The 22,560-nt window shown below is 47.4% G+C and overlaps 1 protein-coding gene across 2 annotated transcripts; it reads left to right on the top strand.

Moving 5' to 3' along the window:
- Positions 1-1,840: 1,840 nt before the first annotated feature.
- uap1 (UDP-N-acetylglucosamine pyrophosphorylase 1) lies at positions 1,841-13,777 on the top strand. Of its 2 annotated transcripts, XM_084473240.1 has the most exons (11): positions 1,841-1,923; positions 2,615-2,931; positions 4,234-4,438; positions 5,388-5,563; positions 5,972-6,144; positions 8,407-8,600; positions 9,200-9,340; positions 10,503-10,691; positions 10,923-10,964; positions 12,230-12,296; positions 13,053-13,777. In XM_084473240.1, the coding sequence occupies exons 2-11, from the start codon at positions 2,649-2,651 to the stop codon at positions 13,143-13,145; spliced, it is 1,563 nt and encodes a 520-aa protein (XP_084329366.1). In that variant the 5' UTR covers positions 1,841-1,923; positions 2,615-2,648; the 3' UTR covers positions 13,146-13,777. The 2 variants fall into 2 exon arrangements, with proteins under 2 accessions (XP_084329366.1, XP_084329365.1); XM_084473239.1 differs by lacking the exon at positions 10,923-10,964 and having other exon boundaries at positions 1,859-1,923; positions 2,617-2,931.
- The last annotated feature ends 8,783 nt before the right edge of the window (positions 13,778-22,560 follow it).

Genomic DNA, 22,560 nt, shown 5'->3' on the forward strand with positions numbered 1-22,560 from the left:
TTCGAGTGAATATTTCACGGAGGGGCGGCGCCCTAGCGCCCTCTATTGACCAGCCGCCACTGGTCAATAAATGTTGGATTCAAGCTAAATGAGCTTGATGGGTGAAACATGGATCCATGAAATCCTACTGAGACCCCGACTCAAAGGTAAAAGGTGTCTCGGCGTGCTGCTGAGACTGCAGGGGGGCCCAGAGATCGGCTCGTTCAGAGCCTAGTTCTGGGCCCTCCCTGCAGTCGGGGAGACTGCAAGGCAAATATTAAGTTAAAACTTAGTTCCCCGGCCCCATTCGTCTTTGTAAGGAAATGTTCTATTTTGTCTCATTTTAGGCAAAGTATAAGACAATACTTTCTTAACAGTATAATTGGAACCATGAATAAGTCGTTCAAGTAACAATATTCAAATACTAACATTGTTGGGTAAGACAGAATTTGGTTTTATTCTGAATCCAGTGAAACAGATTGGTGGTTTTAGCGGATATAAAAACTTTCAGGTTTTTATTAGTATTTGGCAGACGCTTTTATCCAAAGCGACATACATAAAAAAAATACATATAAAACTCACTGTAAACATAATAATTTAAGGGAAGAATGTAATACAAAATATCAATACAAAGAGTCAAGACAGAATAAACTCTGCTGCTGCAGCAACAGAGATACAGTCTATAAGTCCCTAAGATATATAGATATCTAATGTATTCATACATTGTTTATGTAGGGTATATGTATATATAACCTAATCATATTGTTTCTTCTACTTAAAAATAGCTGACCGTTTTTTTTTCCCCTTCTCGGGATTATATTCCCAGTTTTGATCTCGGACATCTGGTCACTTATATAGCATATAAGAATATTCTATTACTGTTAAGCCGACTATGAATAATAAAACACGCCAAAACATGTGTCCTTTATCATAGCTACACGTATGACAAAAAAACGCGTGAAAATCAGTGGTATTCAGTGAGGTAAGATTAATTAAATGCGCTGACAGTTCATTGCTCCTGCCAAATGAATTACACTGAGTGGAGCGGATCACCACTCCAAGATGGCGGCCCCGCGTCTCGTCAGCGCCAGTAGGCAGTAGCGGTCGATGCTGCGTCTACTTATAAGATGTCTATGGTCACACTGCCCCCGTGTGGCCGAATGTAATACTGCCCCCGTGTGGCCGACAGTCACACTGCCCCCGTGTGGCCGAATGTAATACTGCCCCCGTGTGGCCGACACTCACACTGCCCCCGTGTGGCCGAATGTAATACTGCCCCCGTGTGGCCGAATGTCACACTGACCACAAAGACACCTTTAGTTTCCCATGGTTAATGTTGTAAATATACACGAATACGTAAGGATACTATCGAAGAAAAATATTGGGACCATTGCATCTATATGATTTATTTATAATATGTATTATTTATTTATTTATTCAACACAGAGTGGAATTAGGAGTACTTTTAGAAAATAATTTGTTGTGCTATCTTAAAAGCTAAAGAAACACAAAACGAGGCACTGAAAGGCTCTACCAAGGCCAACATGAACAACATGCTCGCCTTTTATAGGCCAAGATGGCAATAAGTTCGATTTTAGAATTATTCAGTGTCCTACTATTTTGAAATGAGCAATTCTGTTTTCTCGCAATTCAGTTTTCTTGTTAGTTTCGTTTGTCTCGAAACGAAAGGCATCCATTGCCTCCTGCCATTCAATGCCTCAACGGCGAACAGGACGCAGTACCTGACTCCTCCACAAGGGGGCGGGGCTTATTGGAGGACGCAGTACCCGTGTCCTCCACAGGGGGCGGTGCTTAGTGCCACGTCGAACGTGACGACGAACCGGGAGGCGCCGTAAGGGGGCGGGGCCATCGACTCCAGTACTGGAAGCCCAACACAATTACACTCATTTATGTTCTTAAATCCCAGGGAGTTGCAGATTAAAGGTAAGATTCATTCAGCTTCCTTTATTGACTCGCAGTGAGCCTCATGTCGACAGGTTTTTATGTTGTGTTTTAACCAGAAAGCCACAAAGCCGGGCGACCACCACTCGTGTACAACTTTAGCCCCACATCCCAGCAAGATGCACTGCTCTCATAGTATAATGTGTAATATATATATATATATATACTAGTACCTGACAAAGATGCGATTACAATCATGTAAAATAATCAAGAATTGCATATCGTATTGCAATTTATTCGATTCTACCCTCACCGATTCATTGATGAGGAATGTTTGAAATATGCAAGTGTTGTCAAGCGTGTGTTGATATTGATCTGCTCCACTGGTGAAGTTACAGATACAGTTTCACACTTCTGGGTGTCACCGTTGTCTTACTCATGTATTCCTATAGCCTATATGACGTAATTGTCATATAGGCTGTACGTCGTCTTGTTCTCGTTTAGATGCACCACCCGTGTCTTGTTTCGGATCACCTTCGAATTCCCTTCTGGCCATTCATAGAACAGTCCCAACACGATAAACACGTTCCCAACTATTCCATCTATTTGTCCACTTCAAAGAAGTCTTTAAATGTTTGGTGCATTAATCATTGGCGCTCAGCCAGGCCCATACAACTTAATAGCGGCGATGTCATCAGAAAACGAGTTTATTCGCTGTTTGCTCCGCTCAGAGAGAGAGAGAGAGAGAGAGAGAGAGAGGTCTGAACATGGATGCACACTTCAGTCGATTCTCCGAGACCCTGGCCCAGGCCGAGCAGTCCCACCTCCTGCAGTTCTGGACGGAGCTGACCCCGCAGGAGCAGGCCGACATGACGGCGGACCTGCAGTCCATATCGTTCGGGGAGATCAATGGCTTCTTCAAGAACGCCATGGAGACGTACGACAGCAGCAAGCAGGAGAAGATGGATGGGCGTATGGAGCCGGTTCCCAAAGATGCTCTGGGCAGCGTTACCAGAGATAGGGACAGCGTGAAGGACTGGGAGAAGGAAGGTAGGGCACCTCTTACCGTCTAATGAAACAAAAATAAATCTTGTCTAATTACTATTTCCTTTCCTGTTCCTGGATGAAAACCTAATTGTAATCATACTTAAGGGGATTCCCGTTATTGTGTAGTCTCTTCCTACATCTAGTGACAGTTACCAGTGTGGGACTGGTTTTAAACCAGCACGATATGCTCTGTCCCATACGTTATTCCGTTCCCTATTCCAGTGTTCTTAAAAGTGAAGTTTCACAACTCTTTTTGGGCAAGTAAAAGTGGGTGGGGGGTGCCTAGCATCTGGTTCTAGTTCTGCCATGACGTAAACAGACGTATTACTAAACCCCCCTGACACAGTCATGCACACACACTCATCTCCTTCACCATTTTGTGCGTGTGTGCGTGTGAGTGCCTCTGCGTCTGTCTGTGTGTGACGTGTGTGTGGACTCAAAGTCTGGCCGACCAACCCAGTTGTCTCCATTATCTCTCCCTCTCACGTCTCTGGTGATTGCAAGGATAATGGTTCACATCGGACGAATCAGAAAGAGTTCAACACCAATAATACCAAGTCTATAAAACAGTTGTTCCATTTGACTTAGTCAGCGTTAAGGCATATATTATATATTATTGTATGACATACCCGCCTCCCACGAGTCATACCGGAAGGTTCAGGGAAAGGTTATTTATCAGTTTAATATGTTTTGCTTTATCATGTTATGATGTTATTGCAAGGGCATTTATTCTGCCCTATGACCATCATAAAAGATTAGCTGATGTTGTTTCATGTGCACACACTTTCATTTTACCTTGCGGGCCACGAAAACATTTATACTTCCTTTTGGCTGTACCTTTTGTTGTTTTTAATTTATATTGAGGGCATTTAGAAGACGCTTTTATCCAAAGTTACTTACAACGGTTAATTCACACATTCACACACCGACGGCGTCTCGCTCAGGGACACCTTGACACTCAGCTAGGAGGAGCCGGGGATCCAACCAGCCGCCCCACTTGTAACCGGAAGGTTGGTGGTTCGATCCCCGGCTCCTCCTAGCTGAGTGTTGAGGTGTCTCTGAGTGAGACGCCCTCACCCTGACTGCTCCCGACTGAGCTGGCTGTCACCCTGAGTGGCTGACTCCGCCGTCGGTGTGTGAATGTGTGCATGAATGGGTGAATGTCAGTCAACACTGTGAAGCGCTTTATAAATGAGGACCATTTACCATTTACCAAGTCAACCTGCTGCTCTATCTCCCATGGACCCATGCAAAAAAAAAAAAAAAAGAATACATAATGTTTAAAGTTTCTCCTCCGTGCGTCAGGTCTGCGCTGCATCGCCCAGAGCCGCGTTGCGGTGCTGCTGCTGGCGGGGGGGCAGGGTACCCGGCTGGGGGTGCAGTACCCCAAGGGGATGTACGACGTGGGCCTGCCCTCCCACAAGACGCTGTTCCAGATCCAGGCCGAGCGCATCCTGCGGCTGCAGCGGGTGGCCGGGCAGACGCACGCCACCGAGAGCCGGATCCCCTGGTGAGGCCTCAGATAACACTGGAGTGTGAAGTGAAGGGTCAAAGGTTATCCACACAGCTCTGCTGGGTCAACACACTATCAGACCTGCAGTACTTAGTGGAATACAGTCGCTTCCCAGGCATCGGGTGTGTGTGTATGTTATGTACAAGTATTTAACATACACATATATATATATATATATATATGCGTATATTAGTGTCGCTTGAGACCTTTTCAACAAGGCTTCTCTGTCCAATGGTCAACGGGTTATAGATCAGGACCTACAAATCCTGCAAGGAGAGAGTTAACTTAACCGCCCTTAATCCTGAACTCAACCTTTTTGGAATTGTGTTACTTAAACATAACCATTCCGATCTCCAAGATCTCCACTTTGTCATTTCTTAGTTTTTTACCTATAAATTTGCTTTTTTTGCCCTGTTTATCATAACGGAACCTAAATAAATAGTCCTGAAAGGTCTTCATCGTGTTTCTGTTTCCTTAGCGACGAGGAGCTGTTTCTGTTGAGTCTCTGTCGAAACCCAAACTAATCCAGACTGCTAGTGACCTTGTGCAATCCCCACGGCAACTATTCATTCATTGACATGAGTCCAATTGAATGAGTCAATATGTATTTTCCTCCTTCTTTTACTCAATAGCTAACTGATTAGATACCCCAACATGAGCTTTGATGTTGGTGTATTTAAAATAAATGAGAGCTCAACTTTCCCATTTTCCTTGAAATCAAATACAACGCGACAAAACCCTTTTTTCTTTTCATCTCACTCCCAGGATAAAGCTTCACGTGCACAAGTCCCTTATCCATGCATAAATCTGTTGTTTATCATTATAGTGTTTTATTTGAAATCACCAAAGGATCAAACAACGTGTGTGTGTGTGTGTGTGTGTGTGTGTGTGTGTGTGTGTGTGTGTGTGTGTGTGTGTGTGTGTGTGTGTGCGTGTGCGCGTGCAGGTACATCATGACCAGCGGCCGGACCATGGATTCCACCAAGGAGTACTTCTCGAAGCACGGCTTCTTCGGGCTGGAGGAGACCCAGGTCATCTTCTTCACGCAGGGCATGCTGCCGGCCATGGACTACAACGGCAAGATCATCCTGGAGAGGAAAGGGAAGATCTCCATGGCCCCCGGTGAGCTGCTCCCACTCTGGTTCCCCTGATGGACGAAACACTGGATTACCTTTTAGTGGTTGTATTTGTTATTGTCATTCACAGTTGTTGTCTTTTTATTTCTGCCTGTGTTTACGTTTACATTTACATTCAGGGAGTTTAGCAGACGCTTTTATCCAAAGCATCTTACAATAAGTACATTTGTCAGAAGAAGGTGAGACAATATCGCTGTCGGTGCAGTAAGGATGTGAAAGGATGTGAAAGGATGTGAAGTGATGTATAATTACTTGTTTTTAACCGGGTTGGTGTATTGCCTTCTAATCTGCCTTTTTTTGCCCTGATGATGATGATGATAACAATAACAATAATAACATCATCATCACAGTTGTTGTTGTTGTTGTTATATTAACGTTGTGCGTCTGTCCCCAGACGGGAACGGTGGTCTGTACCGGGCTCTGGGGACCCAGGGCATCACGGAGGACATGGAGAAGAGAGGGGTGGAGCTCATCCACGTCTACTGCGTGGACAACATCCTGGTCAAAGTGGCCGACCCCGCCTTCGTCGGCTTCTGTGTGCTGAAGGGGGCCGACTGCGGAGCCAAGGTGAGCCAATCTGATCGGCCGGTCCTCGTGAGCCAATCAGATCGGCATGGTTCTCGTGAGCCAATCGAATCAGACGTTTCTCGTGAGCCAATCGAATCAGCCGGTTCTCGTGAGCCAATCGAATCAGACGTTTCTCGTGAGCCAATCAAATCAGACGATTTTGCTGGGCCAATCAAATCAGCCGTTCCTCGCCTACACTTTAAAGTTCTGTCTAGGTTTTGATGATTATGATCTGCATGGACTCTCTTTTATTGTTAAGGATGTGTTTCGTTGACAGAGGGCAGAGGATTTGCATATCCTGTCCGGTTGGCTGTTCCGTCTTAGGGTTTTGATTCCTTGTAGATCCTGAAGGGTGACATCTTGTGTTCTCGGCAGGGCGGGTGGGGTCAGTGCATTTCAGCACAGGGTGTGGTCCTTTTGTGATCCAACAAAATGGTCAAAACATCTCCGGGCAGTTGCAGGTTCCACAGTCCACCACTAGGGGGGAGTTGAGTTCTGGTTTTCACTTTTCTCCACACATCTGTATTCCCTTTTCTTAAATGGCCAAACTCCAGTGATACTTAGAAATCATTGTTGCTGGGAAGGAAATTGCACAATCTCCCCTCCACATACGCACACGCAGAGACACACACACACACACACACACACACACACACACACACACACACACACACACACACACACACACACACACACACACACACACACAAACACACCCGCTCTCTTACAAGCGAGACCTTTCATTGTTGTTTCTTTCTCAAAAAAGTTGTCTTGACTTCAATGAAGACATACAAAATGTCGGCTCTTTTGGACACAGACTGTTTAAATGTTGTCTTTTGTAACAAAGCGTGTATAAACATTATTGTTATCCTTCCTCGCCTCTAAAGAATAACAATCTTAAAAGGGAGGAATGATGACCATCTTGATCTCATACTCTCACACTCCAGAAATCTGCGTCGTAATCTTTGCTTTTATCTCGTTATAGGCCATATCATTTAACGACGTGTGTAGATTAGATTGTATACGACCTCTTCTAGTGTCACTCTTGGTCGCCAATCAGCTGGTTTCCCACATGACCGGTCAGCCGATTTTAGATTTCTCTTCAAAAACACACTGTGTGTGTGTGCCACCAGAGAGTCAGAGTAGATCCTCTGTTGACGGCCAGCAGTCACGATATCATGGAAAAGGCTGTCTTTATTTCTGGGGGAGGCGGGTGAGTGTAGGGGGAAGAAAAACACTCCAACTCTTTCCCAAAACTCTCTCGGCAGTGGCTTGCCAATAATTGTGAAATTGAGGAAAAAACGGACATAAGAAGTTTCTGTTATTCAAGGTCATTGAAACCCAAGAGCGAACCAAAAAAACAATACCATTAACGGAACAGAATCAGACGGAGCCAGAGTCTCCTGCGGTGGAGCGCGGAGGCGGGGCCATGAGGGCGGTGAGGGGGTTATAAACCACGGCCACGCCTCGCAGAGTCCATTCGGCTTCTGTCCGTCCCCCCCCCCCCCGTCCCCCATCCTCCACAAACCCCCTCATCAAGACCCTCTCTGTCATTAGGAACCCACCGAGGGGAGGGGTTCTCTGTCCTCAGCGCTCAGAGACACACTCTCCCCCTAGCCTCTGTTTCCCTGTGTGTCCATACAGACGGGCTTCAGGGTTCTCTTTAGCTGCTGCTTTAGATTCTAATCTACGATGTGACGCCTCCGTCCATGGCCGACAATCACCAGAGCCCCTCCATCCACTCAGCAGCCTCCCCCCCCCCCCCCCCCGGGCCCCCCCCCTCATAGGGCTGGGGTGGAGGTCCCATGTTCTCTACCCCAGGTTGATGTGGAAGGGTAGGATGGCTGCTGTTTCCTTACAGTTTGAGTCTCTGGGTTGAAGTGCTTCATTCCACGATGAGATGGGTGATGACATCAGCAGGGATCCACTGGATCCTCTCCTGGCGTGAGGGATCCCCTGGATCCTCTCATAGCGTGAGGGCTCCACTGGATCCTCTCATGGCGTGAGGGATCCACTGGATCCTCTCCTGGCGTGAGGGATCCCCTGGATCCTCTCACGGCGTGAGGGATCCCCTGGATCCTCTCATGGCGTGAGGGATCCTCTCATGAGGGATCCACTGTACTGTATCATGGTGTGAGGGCTCCACTGGATCCTCTCCTGGCGTGAGGGATCCTCTCATGAGGGATCCACTGTACTGTATCATGGCGTGAGGGCTCCACTGGACCCTCTCCTGACGTGAGGGATCTCCGCTCCGCCCTGCAGGTGGTGGAGAAGACGAACCCGACGGAGGCGGTGGGCGTGGTGTGTAAGGTGGACGGCCTCTACCAGGTGGTGGAGTACAGCGAGATCACGCTGGCCACGGCGCAGCGCCGCGCCGCCGACGGACGCCTCGCCTTCAACGCCGGCAACATGTGCAACCACTTCTTCACCCTGGGCTTCCTGAAGGACGTGGTGCAGTACGTCTGGCCCCCCGCTTGACACGTGCTCTGGCTGTGTACATACATACTGTACACACATATACATAATACATACTGTACACACATATAGATAATACATACTGTACATACATACTGTACATAATACATACGTACATACATACATATACATACCGTACACACATATACATAATACATACGTACATACATACTGTACATAATACATACGTACATACATATACATAATACATACTGTACATACATATACATAATACATACGTACATACATACTGTACATAATACATACGTACATACATATACATAATACATACTGTACATACATATACATAATACATACGTACATAGATACTGTACATAATACATACGTACATACGTACATACATACATACATACATACATACATACACAAATACATACACACACACATACTCAAATACATACACACACACATACATACATACATACACACACACATACATACATACACACATACACACATACATACATACATACAGTCCTCAATTTTAGAGTTACACAGGTCACTTATGTGTGTGTGTGTGTATGTGTGTGCGTGCGTGCGTGTGCGTGTGCGCTGACAGGAAGTACGAGCCCCAGCTGCAGCACCACGTGGCCCAGAAGAAGATCCCGTCCGTGGACCCCGAGGGCCACCTGACCACGCCCCAAAAACCCAACGGCATCAAGATGGAGAAGTTTGTCTTTGACATCTTCCAGTTCGCCAAGTGAGTGGCCAGGGCCTAGCGGACGGCGGGGTCTCCTCTGCAGCTCAGTGGGAAGGTTCCCTCTCTAGAACCCGGGTCCAGGAGTCCACCAGGGCCTGGTCTCTGCAGAGGGAAGAGGTTTATGAGCTCTTGCCTCATTCCCCAACCCCCCTCTCTCTCCCTCCCTCCATTTCCCTCCCCCTCCCTCTCGCTCTCTCTCTCTCTCTCTCCCTTTCCTTTTCCATCTCTCCCTCTCTCTCGCTCTCTCCCTCTCTCCCTTTCCTTTTCCATCTCTCCCTTTCCCTCTCTCTCTCTTTCTCTCTCTCCTCCCTTTTCCTCAGGCTCCTGGCTCTTTCTCCTCTCTCTCTCTCTCTCTCTCTCTCTCTCTTTCTCTTTCTCTCTCTCTCTCTCTCCCTCTCTCACTCTGTCCCTCAGATCCATGACATCACCTCTGCCCTCCGGCTAATAATAGAACGCCACGTTTGAGTGACAGGATCCAAGTATTTTCTCTGTGGAGAGTGGCTCTCCTTTGTCTCGTTGGGGACTGAGAGTAAAGCTGAATCCTGAAGCTCTAAGCTGAATCTTCCAGGGGGAAAACCCACCTCAGAGCGTTGCCTTCCTCCTTGTTGTTTCCTCATTCCTTCAGTTCAAAGTTCATAGTTCAAAGTTCAAAGTGTACTTTATTGTCAATCGTACCATGCAACACGTAATTACACAGAGAATCGAAATTGCGTTTCCCCATACTCCAAAATGTGCAAGTAATATTTGTAACACACAACATGTAACATAAAAGTGCAGAAAGACAGCAACAATAGACACAACAACACAACAACAATAGACAACAACAAGTCAATATGAGGTATGTTATTGAGGAGCAGTAATAAAAGGTGCAATATGTAATAAGGTGCACATACAAAAGTAGCAGCTCAGTGTGTTGATGAGTCTCTGTGGCCTCCCAGCTTTATGGGCCCTTCTATCTGATCTGTCTGAGCGCCTTTAGGGCCCTTCCATAATCACAGGGCCATGACAGGGGCCGGCTTTACGAGAAACGCAGATAAACCCATTATTCGCCTCGTTTGCGGCTTCGACCTCCAAGTGACATCGGGCGCAGCGGTCGCACCGACGCGGGCGTGGTAGTCCCACGCACGCGCTCACGGCCCCCGTCCACGTGTGTTCCCGACAGGAAGTTCGTGGTGTTCGAGGTGCTGCGGGAAGACGAGTTTGCGCCGCTGAAGAACGCCGACAGCCAGGACGGTAAGGACACGCCCACCACGGCCCGCCACGCCCTCATGTCGCTGCACCACCGCTGGGTGCTCAACGCGGGGGGGCACTTCGTCGACGAGAACGGCACGCGCGTCCCCGCCATTCCCAGGTGAGCCGCGCACGCCCACGCCCACACCCACACCCACACACACACACACACACACACACACACACACACACACACACACACACACACACACACACACACACACCTCACCCTCTAACACCATCTCAGTTGGTCCTCCACCACCTCACTCCATCAGTAGTCAGGATTCATTCAGTCATTCACAACACGTCCACATGTCCCTGTCTCCTCACGGTCCTCATGTGATGTTTCCAGAGATGGAGCCGCAGGGGGTGACTCACGTGACGTCGGCGCAAAGTAACTATCCTTCTGTCTGAGGGAGGGGAGGGGGGAGGGAGGAGGGAGGGAGGGAAGGGGGGGGGGGTGTCTCCTCCTGGTGGGTCTCTCTCTCTCGCTGACCCAGGTGTCAATAGTCTGCTGTGGCTTCAATCCTCTTCTCTCTCCCCCCCCCTGTCCCCCGCTGGGCTGCACTGAACCCGGGTCCTGTGGTTTCCTCCTCTCTGGGTCTGCTTGGTGATCAGGGGGACACGCCCCCCCGGGGGGGGGGGGGGGGCGGGGGAACGGTGGCGTTCGATTGGACCAGGGTCCCGTCCTGATGCGGGGCCAAGGGTCTGGGGCCAGAGGGGGGGGTCCGATGATTCTGAGCTGGCGACTGATCACTGCCTCTCCCGCGGCCCTCCCCCTACTAATCGACGAGTTGTTCACTAATCTGCATCTGCAGTGTGTGTTGCATGCTGGGTAACAGGATGATCATCGTGTCCGGTGGCGTGAATGCACACGACCCACCTGAGTTCCAGATGGTCTTTCTGGCTAGTTGTACCTGTGATCATGTTATTACATGATATACATATTATTCATGACCTGCTGCTTGTAACGGTTGTTTCCCCCCCCCCCCCCCCTTCGTTGTTCACATGGGCACCCGTGATGGGCTAAAGACACCACTTCATTTGCATCATTTATGCTATTTCCGTTTACTCCTATTGATGATTGAGGCTTTTATTGAGAGCGAGTTTGAGGTAATTAAACATCTTTCAACCGACCAACGGAACAAAACTGTTGCCTCCGTTTTTTCCCCGCCGCAAAGTGCTCATGTGAATGACCCCTCCCCCCCTCACTACTGACAGCTGGTTTATCAGCTGGTAAATCTTGACATGTCAACAGTGGGGCGGCTCCCAAACCATTTGCACATCTGGCAAAATGGTTTAGCGGGAGCAGCTGTTTTCTCTGCGGTGATGGAAACCTTCTCCCCCCCCTCGCCGCGGCTGAGGTAGAGAGCTACCGATCACCGTCTGATCCAGCAGACTTTCCCCAGAGGGGGTCTCCTCCTCCTCCTCCTCCTCCTCCTCTTCCTCTCTCTAATTACTGGTCCTGTCTGATGTGATGCTCTGGCCTATAATCTTCTACGCTCCAACAGGGGAGCAGCTGTCACAGAATTGATCAGTCTCTTCTTCTCTCTTCTTCCTTCCGTCAGCGACAAACAATCATCCGCTCTCAGTCGTCCCTTTTCGTCTGTTATTTATATGTAGTGTTTCCTCCCTCCCCTCCCTCCCTGTCCCCTCCAGCCTAAAGGATGGAACCGACCTGCCCATCAAGTGTGAGATCTCCCCCCTGGTGTCTTACAGCGGAGAGGTGAGGGCAGAAGAACCACACCCCTGTTTAGTCCCGCTGGTTTCACCCTCATTTAATCTCACTCTTTTGTGTATTTTTATTAGAACATAGTAAACCTATCATTAATCAGAAAACGAAAAAGTACCATTTAATTTTCGTTATCTATAACCCCAGTGGCATCAGAATCAGAATCAAGATTATTTACCGCCAAGTTTCCACAGAATAAAAACAAGGAATTTGACTTGGTAAAAATAGATGGCTAGTCTTGTCAGGGACCTGATAAATAATTCATAATAAGTAAATTAAAGGATAGGGCATACATGATGATATCTATGACTATGAATAAGGGCGCACTCACACTCACACTAGGCCGTCTGTACCGTGCCCGACTACGTTTGCCCCCTAAAGTCTAGATCGTTTGGCTAGTGTGAGCACGACATCCGTACTCAAGTACAGTTCAATTCCGTGGCCTCAGTACACTTCGGAGAGGTGTGCTCAGGCCATGGTACGAGGCAACCGTACTCAGGCCCAGTTGAGATTGCCTGGTGAGAGCACAGGCCAGCGGCACAGTGGGGGGGGGGGGGCGCCCTGTACCGTACTCCAGTACGGTACAGGGCGACTTTGCCTAGTGTGAGTGCGCCCTAAGAGACATTCTCCAGAAAAAAAGTGCAAGCGGTGACCGCTCTCACCCCAACCCCAGTAGAGGTGGTGGATGGACTGAAGGCAGAGAGGCAGTGATCCAACCCTGCTCCCCTGTGGTTGTGTGTCCTCCCGCAGGGTCTGTCGGAGCTGGTGGAGGGCCAGGAGTTCAGACCCTCCCTGGTCATCGACCTGACGGGCGCCCACCAGCTGGTGAAGAACGGGGTGTAGAGGAGCCGGGGGGGGGGGGGCGAGAGAGGAGGAGGAGACAGAGGGAGAGAGAGACGACGAGGACAAGGAGGAGGAGGAGGAGGAGGAGGAGGATGAGGAGGAGGGAGGTCCGTCCCCTCACCAGCTCCTCTCCACAGTGTGATGTCACGTGAAGTAACACTACGAATGAACGATGTGATTGGACGGAATGCCGGGGGGGGGTGGCGGGGGGGGCGTGGTCTGTTTCGTTTTAAGTCAAACGCACATGACGCCATCTCTGCATATTCTGTCTGGATGAAGTGAACAACAGCTATTTATTTAAACTAAACTAATTAATGACATCGTTTTTATACACAATCAATTCTTTATAGGTGGAAAGTGTCATCTACTCTTTTAAAAATAGAATCTATATATATATATATACATGTATATGTGTGTATATACATTAAGTTTACAATGTGGGTCTAGTCTTGAAGGGGAACATGTAATGAAGATACATGGTGAAGATTGGGGTGTATTAAAGGTGTCTTCTCTTCTTCCTGCTGTAATCACATGAAATGTGATCTTGTTAAAGATCCAGAGAAATCTAGCTTTTCTATTTAATAAATGTCCTCTTTGGAGGAGGGAATACCGAGTCATGCGTGTGTGGGGCTGTTGACTGTGTACACGTTTCCTTTTATTCTTCTGTCTAAAGCAGAAATGTGCTTAATGATCCTTCGTTTTCAAGTGGCTATGTGAGAGGGAGAGACCAAAAAACGTTTCAGGGGCTTGTGTGGGTCTGAAACTAAAATGTTTTTTGCATTAAGTCTTCTCGGGGGCTTGAATCAGAGTTTCCACACATGCAGGATGTAGAGATGAGCCAGACTGGGCTGCAGCAGCCCGTCAGGAAATAACGCTTTCTGGCTCCAAATCTCCGCCTGGCTCCAACGTTCAAACTCAACGTTAATTATTTATGCAAGAAGAGCGAATGGTGGAGTCGCGATGGTCATCGTACAGCCTCCGACGAGTCTACGTGGTGTTGTTGTGTTGAAGCAATATGACCACGTGTAGGCGGACGGTAAAGTGGTCCTCTGAAGCCCTTCCAGACAGCGGTCTGAAAGACTGTGTTCTTCTCATCAGTGTCCCCCATACTTTTCCACTTTGAAGAAAAACAACAAGAAGCGGAGCTTTAATCGTGGTTCAAATAAACACGTGATCCCGCACAGAGGGAACCTAGTTTTTGCCCTGTGTTTCCTCCTCTTGTCATTGGCTCAAAGGAACCTACCCTGTGTGTCCTCCTCTGTCATTGGCTCAAATAAGCCTACCCTGTGTGTCCTCCTCTTTCATTGGCTCAAAGGCTTGAGGACTCTTTGGCGTATGATGTCACCATCATCAGCATCATCAGAGTTTATTCTTATTCTGAGGCCTTTGTGCTCTTGAGTGACAGGTGGGCGGCCTCGTGGTCTGGGTGAAATAACGGATTTGTGAAGTGGTGGAGGAAACTGAAGGATTTTATTTTAAAGAAATGATCCAGGCATCTTTCCGTTTTGAATTTGGAACTTGCAGGGAATCCCCACAGAGCCTTACTATTTTAGTCCATAAATCATAATAAAAACAATAAAGAAAAAAATGTTCTCAACAAATGAGCGTGGGGTATTACCATGGATTATGGCTGCCTGAGCCTTTAGCTGTCAGAGAAAGGTTCTTTTGAGAAGGAGAAGGGGGGGCCTACTGGCGCTCTGATTGGCCGCTGGATCCTGCTCTCTAATTGAAACCTGATGTGCGACATGTGGAACTCTGGGACGCTGGCTTCCTGCCAGGAATCCACAGAATGTGAAGGTTTCTCTCCTCTCTCTCTCTCTCTCTCTCTCTCTCTCTCTCTCTCTCTCTCTCTCTCTCTCTCTCTCTCTCTCTCTCTCTCTCTCTCTCTCTCTCTCTCTCTCTCTCTCTCTCTCTCTCTCTCTCTCTCTCTCTCTCGCTCTGTCTGTCTGTCTGTCTCACCCACGGTTGCACTTACCCCGAGCTCCCCCCCACCCCTCCATCTCTCTGTCTCTCCTCCTATTTGCCGTCTGTACATCAGTCCAATAAGACTGTCTGGACAGCCTGACGGACAGAGACGAGGAGGAAGGCTGGACTTTCAGATTCGCTCTTTTTAGTCTTCCGACAGAAGGCACCGGCACTGGATTACTGTATAGCCGTCTTAATGGTCCGAGAACGAATGGTCCGAGAATATAACCCAAAAGTAAGTTAAATGGCGATAATTTCTTGACTTGTGTCTCTTCTTCTGCTCTGATGAGAATGTATGCGTGGACAATCGTTTGTTGAAACGTTTTTCAATCTTTCCATCGGTTTTTCCATCTTCATTCTGGTGTTTCAGTTATAATCGTAGTTTCATAACATTTGGGTTAGATGTTGTCATTGCATCTATAGGTTTGCCCTTCACACGCACCAACTGTAGCATAGTCTATAACGTAATTTAGGGGATCTGATGTTGATTTAAAATATGATGGGAGAACTTTTATTTAAGTGTGCCTGCATTTGTTACAATAAGATGCAAAATGAATCGCTGAAACCATGTACGGCTACACTTTAGCCTACTATTTATATAAAGAAACACAATTCGATATAAATTCATATAACACAATTGACCGTGCAAATATGATCGAATCTATAGGCATATAGCCCAGGCTAATTCTAACTTTGAGACTAAATGTTCCCTCTGGAGTGACTTACCGTAATATTTGCTGCAAAACGCATTCCCATTGTGCTTAATGCCTACGTTTCGTTGTCTACAGATGCAATTTTCGGGACTCATTTTATTTTGCCCAGACTATGTGGATTATTATGTTCTATTCTTTAAATCTATAATTCTGTGTGTCGTGTGGGTGTAATAGTGTGTGCTGCCTGCCGTGTTGTAACGGGGCTACTACGTAGGTGGAATGTAGGTGACACTGGTCCCGGCGGTATGTCAGGGGCCGGCAGACACACAGAGAGTCCTTTCTACCCCTGAGCCTCAGGGTACTTTGATCAGGAGTTCACCCCATCGTCCACAGACACCGGAGAACTGTTCTCCGTTTGTAATGGTGAGGCACCCACACCTGCAACAGGAGGTGCATCACAGCCACACACACACACACACACACACACACACACACGCACGCGCACACACACACACACACACACACACACACGTGTACATACACACACACACACACACACACACACACACACACACATGAGCATACACACACACACACACACACACACACACGGGGGCGTACACACACGCGTGTACATACACGCACACACACAGGCGTACACACACACACACACACACACACACACACACACACACACACACACACACACACACACACAGTGTAGTGTAGAGAGTGCATTTCGATGGCCTTCCAGGCTGTCAGAGTGTCTGGTCTGCACCACAGACTCCAGTGGGATAGCAGGACTCATCGCATACTACTCACATACTACTATCCTGTTGAAAAGGGGACATTATGTGATATTAGTTATTGAACCATTTGGATTTGAGAACTCGGCCCCACTAGTAATACGACTGGACAAGATAACAGCATGTGTGTGTGTGTGTGTGTGTGTGTGTGTGTGTGTGTGTGTGAGTCAACATTGATGAGCCATTCAATTGTGTGTCTGAAACCTGGCAACCTAATTCTCAATGCAATTCTGTACTGCATTGAGTTGAACAGGATGTTCTTGTTGCTTGATGCTTGAGAGAGAGACAGACAGACAGACAGACAGACAGAGAGGGAGAGACAGACAGAGAGACAGAGAGAGGGAGAGGCAGACAGAGAGACAGACAGAGAGGGAGAGACCGAGAAAGAGACAGACAGACAGACACAGAGATAGAGACAGACAGAGAGACAGAGAAAGAGACAGACAGACAGACAGACAAACAAACAGACAGACAGACAGAAAGAGATAGTCAGACGGACAGGCAGAGAGACAGAGGGACAGACAGAGAGACAGACGGAGAGATGGAGAACCTGCTGTAAACATCACCATGTCTTTCAGACATGTCCTTCCCCCGAGCCGTCTGAGCCGGTCCCAGCCCCCCCACCACCACCACCACCACCGCCGTCAGGGCGCTCATTTCACGGCCGCGTTCAGAGCAGGGCCCCGGCCCGGCGTCGCCCGCGTCTCAACGGGATTACCGGGAGCCTCTCAGCCTCTGATTGGGTCAAATCAATGCCCGATGGCAGAGAAACCGGACCCGCGGTGTGGCGGAGGGGCACGCTGTAATTTGGTATAAATAGCCGTGTTTTGGAGAACACGTCCCTAAAATAGGCCGACAGCGCTGTTGATTTTTTCATCCTACGCGCGCGTTGAACTCAAAAACCCAAACGGGCCCCCGCCCCCGCTGTGCCCCCCCCCGCCCACCAGAACCACCGGGACTTGGGTTTCGGCGGCCCGGTAGGAGTATGCATTCTTCCAGGTTCTCTCGAGTTCCGAGACGTCTTATTCGTCTGCGTTGAGACATGAGGTCCTTTCTGTTCGTGACGCGCGGCGAAGGGGAAACTTCAGCCGCCGCAAGAATCCAGCAGTGAATGTTTGGAGGAAATCTGAAGCCTCTGTGAGGTCCGCGAACACGGAGGAGACGTGACACACACACACACACGCACGCACGCACGCACGCACGCACGCACGCACGCACTCACTCACTCACTCACTCACTCACTCACTCACTCACTCACTCACTCACTCACTCACTCACTCACTCACTCACTCTGCCCATGTGGCATGCGTTTCTTTTCCACATAATATACAATAATTCTGTTGTATCTTTCTTTGATACAAAATTACGGAAAAGCCGTTTCTATTAGTAACTAATTATAGTTTATATATATATATATATATTTGAGAGTATTTTGTTCAAACAAATGTACTATTTGTAGCAAAGTGCTCCTTTTCCTCTTGATTTGCTCTTCAGCTTGACAAAGAAATGAGAGGGATGGAATGCTCCGGATTCCGGCGGCCCGCTGGAAACAGACCACTACGTTAATTAAACCGGTTCTTGGCACCGGCCCGTCTGTTTTCCGATGCTAAAGACGTGAATCCATACGGCTCTAGCTGTGTGCAGCTTTAGATCAAAACGGTACAAATCGTTTGTTGTTGTTTCTTCTACAAGTGGTTGGAGCATAGTGACTGAGTCTCCACCACAGAGACACGTCCACTTGAATAGACACCATGGCCAGGGGGAAGAGCGTGGTCGGAGAATGGAGGAGTAGGCCATGTAGGCTGAGGGAGAATCAAGACTTGTAGCGGCATCGAGGTTCTTCCCTATGAGCTGTGTAAGGTTAGGGTTGGTACGCCATTAGTAAGGCATACGTGAGGTTAGTATACCAGTACGCCTGTAAACAGACCCAGAGCGAGAGGATTACCGGCAGGACAAGAAGACGACAACTGAGACAGAGAGGAAATAATGAGGTTGTTGACAGAGAATTAGACCAAGTTATCCAGCACATGTAACACCAACGGACATCCCTCTGGCAGAATCCCCTCCCTCTCTAAACACAACTGAAATACATAGGCCTACATATATTACTCATTCAGAGCCGACCTGGAATTTGATGTTTAATCATGGGTTGATGTTTAATCAGACCACTAAATGCATGTTAGTCACGTGACTAGGATCACGCACAAGGAAACGCCAACGCCTGTTCTGGGATGTTTTTGATTTCATGCATTTCCATAAAAATACAAGTAATTGCTTTTTGGTTTTGACTGGTATGCCACCGCCAAAACAAAAGCAATTAAACAACGTAAATGAGAAGCACATGTGTCCGATTGTAATAAATAACAGATGGATGCACTAGACCCAACGTACACACAAAGATAGTCGGACAACAACACACGCTGCTCACAGACACAAATATTCACTCATGTAAACACCTCCACCCGTTGACAGGGACAACAGATGTAAATTAGCCTTGTGGCTAAAATCTGGCCCATTTATATATTGTGCATTGTCCCTGTCAAATAAACGTAAAATAAATAAATAAAATAAAATAAATATTAGACCGGACCCCCCCCCCCCCCCTGTGCAGCTGGCCTGTGCTCACACTAGGCAATCTCAACTGGGCCTGAGTACGGTTGCCTCTTGTACATATAGGTTGCGTATCCGTGCGTGTGCGCGTGTCGGCTCATTAGCATCTGTACCGTGGCCTGAGCACACCTCTCTGAAGTGTACTGAGGTCACGGAATTGAACTGTACTTGAGTACGGACGGCGTGCTCACACTAGCCAAACGATCTAGACTTTAGGGGGCAAACGTAGTCGGGCAACGGTACAGATGGCCTAGTGTGAGTGTGCGCCCTAAGACGCAGGCCTAGTGAGATGCTGTGGACGTCGTTTGATGCTCTGCTAATCGGACCTGCACTGATGTCAAGAGATGGCAGGTGAGGGATTCAGTTTGTGGGATTTGACTTCCAGAATATGATTGGGTGGCTGGTTTTCTGTGACCAGCAGATGGTCTGGTGTGGAATTTATAATGGAGTCGTCACATTGAGGAAAATGGACCGTATGCAGGCTTACATATATATATATATAATATATATTTCCGCATTTATTCCTTTTCGCCCAAAACTAACTTGAGAAGCAGCCAGTGTAAATAAACAAGAAACCCACACCTGTAAGGTAAACAGGCCCTTCCTGTAGAGAGGGTCTAACCTGACTCTGGCCCCGGGTCAGAGAGCCACTCGATCTCCAAGGTCGGCCCCACACCAGCCGTCGGGCCCCCAGCTGGAGAAGCTGCGTTAACACCTCATGCACACTCGCATGCACACGCACACGCACACGCACACACTGCAGTCATGCACAATATCCGTACACAGCTCCCTAACCTGTTTACCAAGCAACCACCGGAACATTTCTCATGCATCTCGCAGGTCTCCCTCCCCTCCCTCTCCACGCCCTCACCCCTCTCCCCCCTCCTCTCACCCCTCTCCCCCCTCTCCCCCCTCCCCTCACCCCTGTCCCCCCGGTGACCCTCTAGCCTCGGTTGGGTCGTTGGTTCGAGGCTCGTTACTCTTTTGGGTCGGTGAGAGCGAGTTCACCTCGCAGAGCAGCAGCGAAGCAGAGCAGGAACTGATCAGCAAACCATGTGCTGCCTTCTCACGTTCCTGTCAGTTGTTGTACTGCATGTATATATAATATAATATCTGTATATAGCTATATATTCACTGACTAACACTAGGGCTTATTGTCTGAGAGTTATTTATACTCTCAGGTATTCTGTTAAACTTTCAGCTTTAGTCTTTTCTCAAACTCAACATGTTGCCATCATCAAAAGAGCTCCTGAGAGTAATGGAAGTAAAAGTACAAATATTCAAAGGCATTCGTTAATTCTTTCGTATTTATTAATTTCCTCTTCCATCAGCTGAAGCTTAGGTCCGAAGATTGAGTCTTGGTTTTTCCGAGAAGTTTCCGTTCACTTTTCCACATGTGGCTTCAGAGTTAAAAAAAAATAAAACCATCTCTTCTCCCTGATACGGCCGCTGGCTCACTGAAATGAAGATAGTTCGTGCCTGCTCATAGGATGATGAGGAGCTTCTGGGAATGTGAACCTGAGTTGGTCGCAGTGTTGCTGACTTATGTGATGGAACTCCAGCTCAAACTCCTGCCCTCCGGTTATGGGGAATACAGATGGGCCTTAGGATTGCTCACTGCACATTCAGGGAAAATATACTTGTTAAATTTGATTCAGAATGAGTCATACTAATACATTGGCCAAGAAAAATGTAATCTAAATCCTTAGAATTTAGGCACTTTTAAGTGTGATTATTACTGACGATGTCAGTACACAAGTTAAATGTTCATTTTGATGATGCAAAATGTGAGGTCATCGTTTCATTCATCCATCTCTCTGAAGGTTAAGGAGAAAGGTATTCCTAAAGCAATGCTGCAGAACCTCCCTTAACAGGCCTCTGGATGCATCGGTCATGTGTACAAGGAAGTATGAGTTCTGTGAATCAGGATCTAATCTGGAAAGCTCTGATGTTGATACGTTTCAATCCTGTTTCCTCTTGCATGAGGGCTCACACATGTACGATTAACTCTCAGCCGTTCACACTTTGCGCTGGGCATTGAATTTCGGAGCAGATGCAGAATTATCTGGGAATTTATGTTTTTTTATATTATAAAAAAATATATTTTCTTTCTCTGTTGGAGGCTTTATTGGGGGAAATCTTTATGGAGCTGGACGCCATTATTCTTATTATGGTCTAGCCAACCAGCTCCTTCTCAACCCCACTTTTACATTTCCTAGAACGTCACTCTATGAATTCTATGTCTGCACCCAACATTTTTAGTTTTGTGTTGTGTGGGCCTCAGGGCTTTTTATTGGTGGGTTAGTATTGTATTTCTTGTATTTACGTCCCATACACAACACAGCAATTGGCCTGTTGTTACACTCAGACCTGGACGTCGCTGACGTAACATGGATTTACAATCTCTCACAGTCGCCAACATCAGTCTCAGCCAATCGGAGCCCAGAACCCAAATAGCATATTTTCTTCTTTTACATCTTCTTGTGTCTGTGATCCGAGTGATTACATATCTAAAGCTCATTATAGGACTTTGACATCTAATTGTTCATTTGATTACTTGAATTGTACTATATATATGATTTGGGTTATGAGATCTATGGTCCTGTGTGTTTGTAGAGCATGTTGTCAACACTGCCAGAGCTACAGGTTCAACTCTCAGTGGGGATATGCAGGCTAGAATGGATTATGAGATTGATTGAATGAAATTCTTTATTGACACATGTGCAAAGGTAACCATTGTGGTCCCTTGGTAGTGTAAGCATGTCTATAGGTGTATGTAAGCGTGTGTGTTGAAGGTAATGTACATGACAGTGCGGGAACAAAGTAAAATATGGAATTCCAATCACACATTCACAATTCGTATGAACATACATTTAATAACAATCTTTAAGAGAGACACTATAATAAATAACCCTATATGTCTGTCTGCTGCAGAGTCTCTTCTCATAGTGGAATGAGATGCTCTCCTCTGTTATGAGATGCTCTTCTCATGGTTGTATGAGAAGCCTTGGACAAAAAGCCCCCCCATATGGCGTGTAAACAGTATATCATCAGCGGGCCTAAAATGGGAGGATAAATACCTGTTTGCCTCGTTCCCAGTTCTTCCTACCTTCTGATCTCGTGCCTTGGAAGGCTTGGACGACTTTCCAATGGGCTTCCAAGTTTCCATTTCATTGCATTTCCTCATGTTCTGCTCTGTGTGTCCCACTTTCTCCAGAAGTCCTTTTTTATAGGAGGAAGAAGCCAGCAGCTCTGCTTCTTTAGTTCCACACAGAGAAGCTTTCTTGTTTTATTTTTGTCTATTTTCTTTATACGCATGTTTATCACTACACTATACATTCTGAATGTGACTTTGTGGAGACTTGTGGGGATAGTAGTGTG

This window comes from Micromesistius poutassou (genome assembly GCF_964030765.1).
Source record: "Micromesistius poutassou genome assembly, chromosome: 9".
Taxonomy (NCBI): domain Eukaryota; kingdom Metazoa; phylum Chordata; class Actinopteri; order Gadiformes; family Gadidae; genus Micromesistius; species Micromesistius poutassou.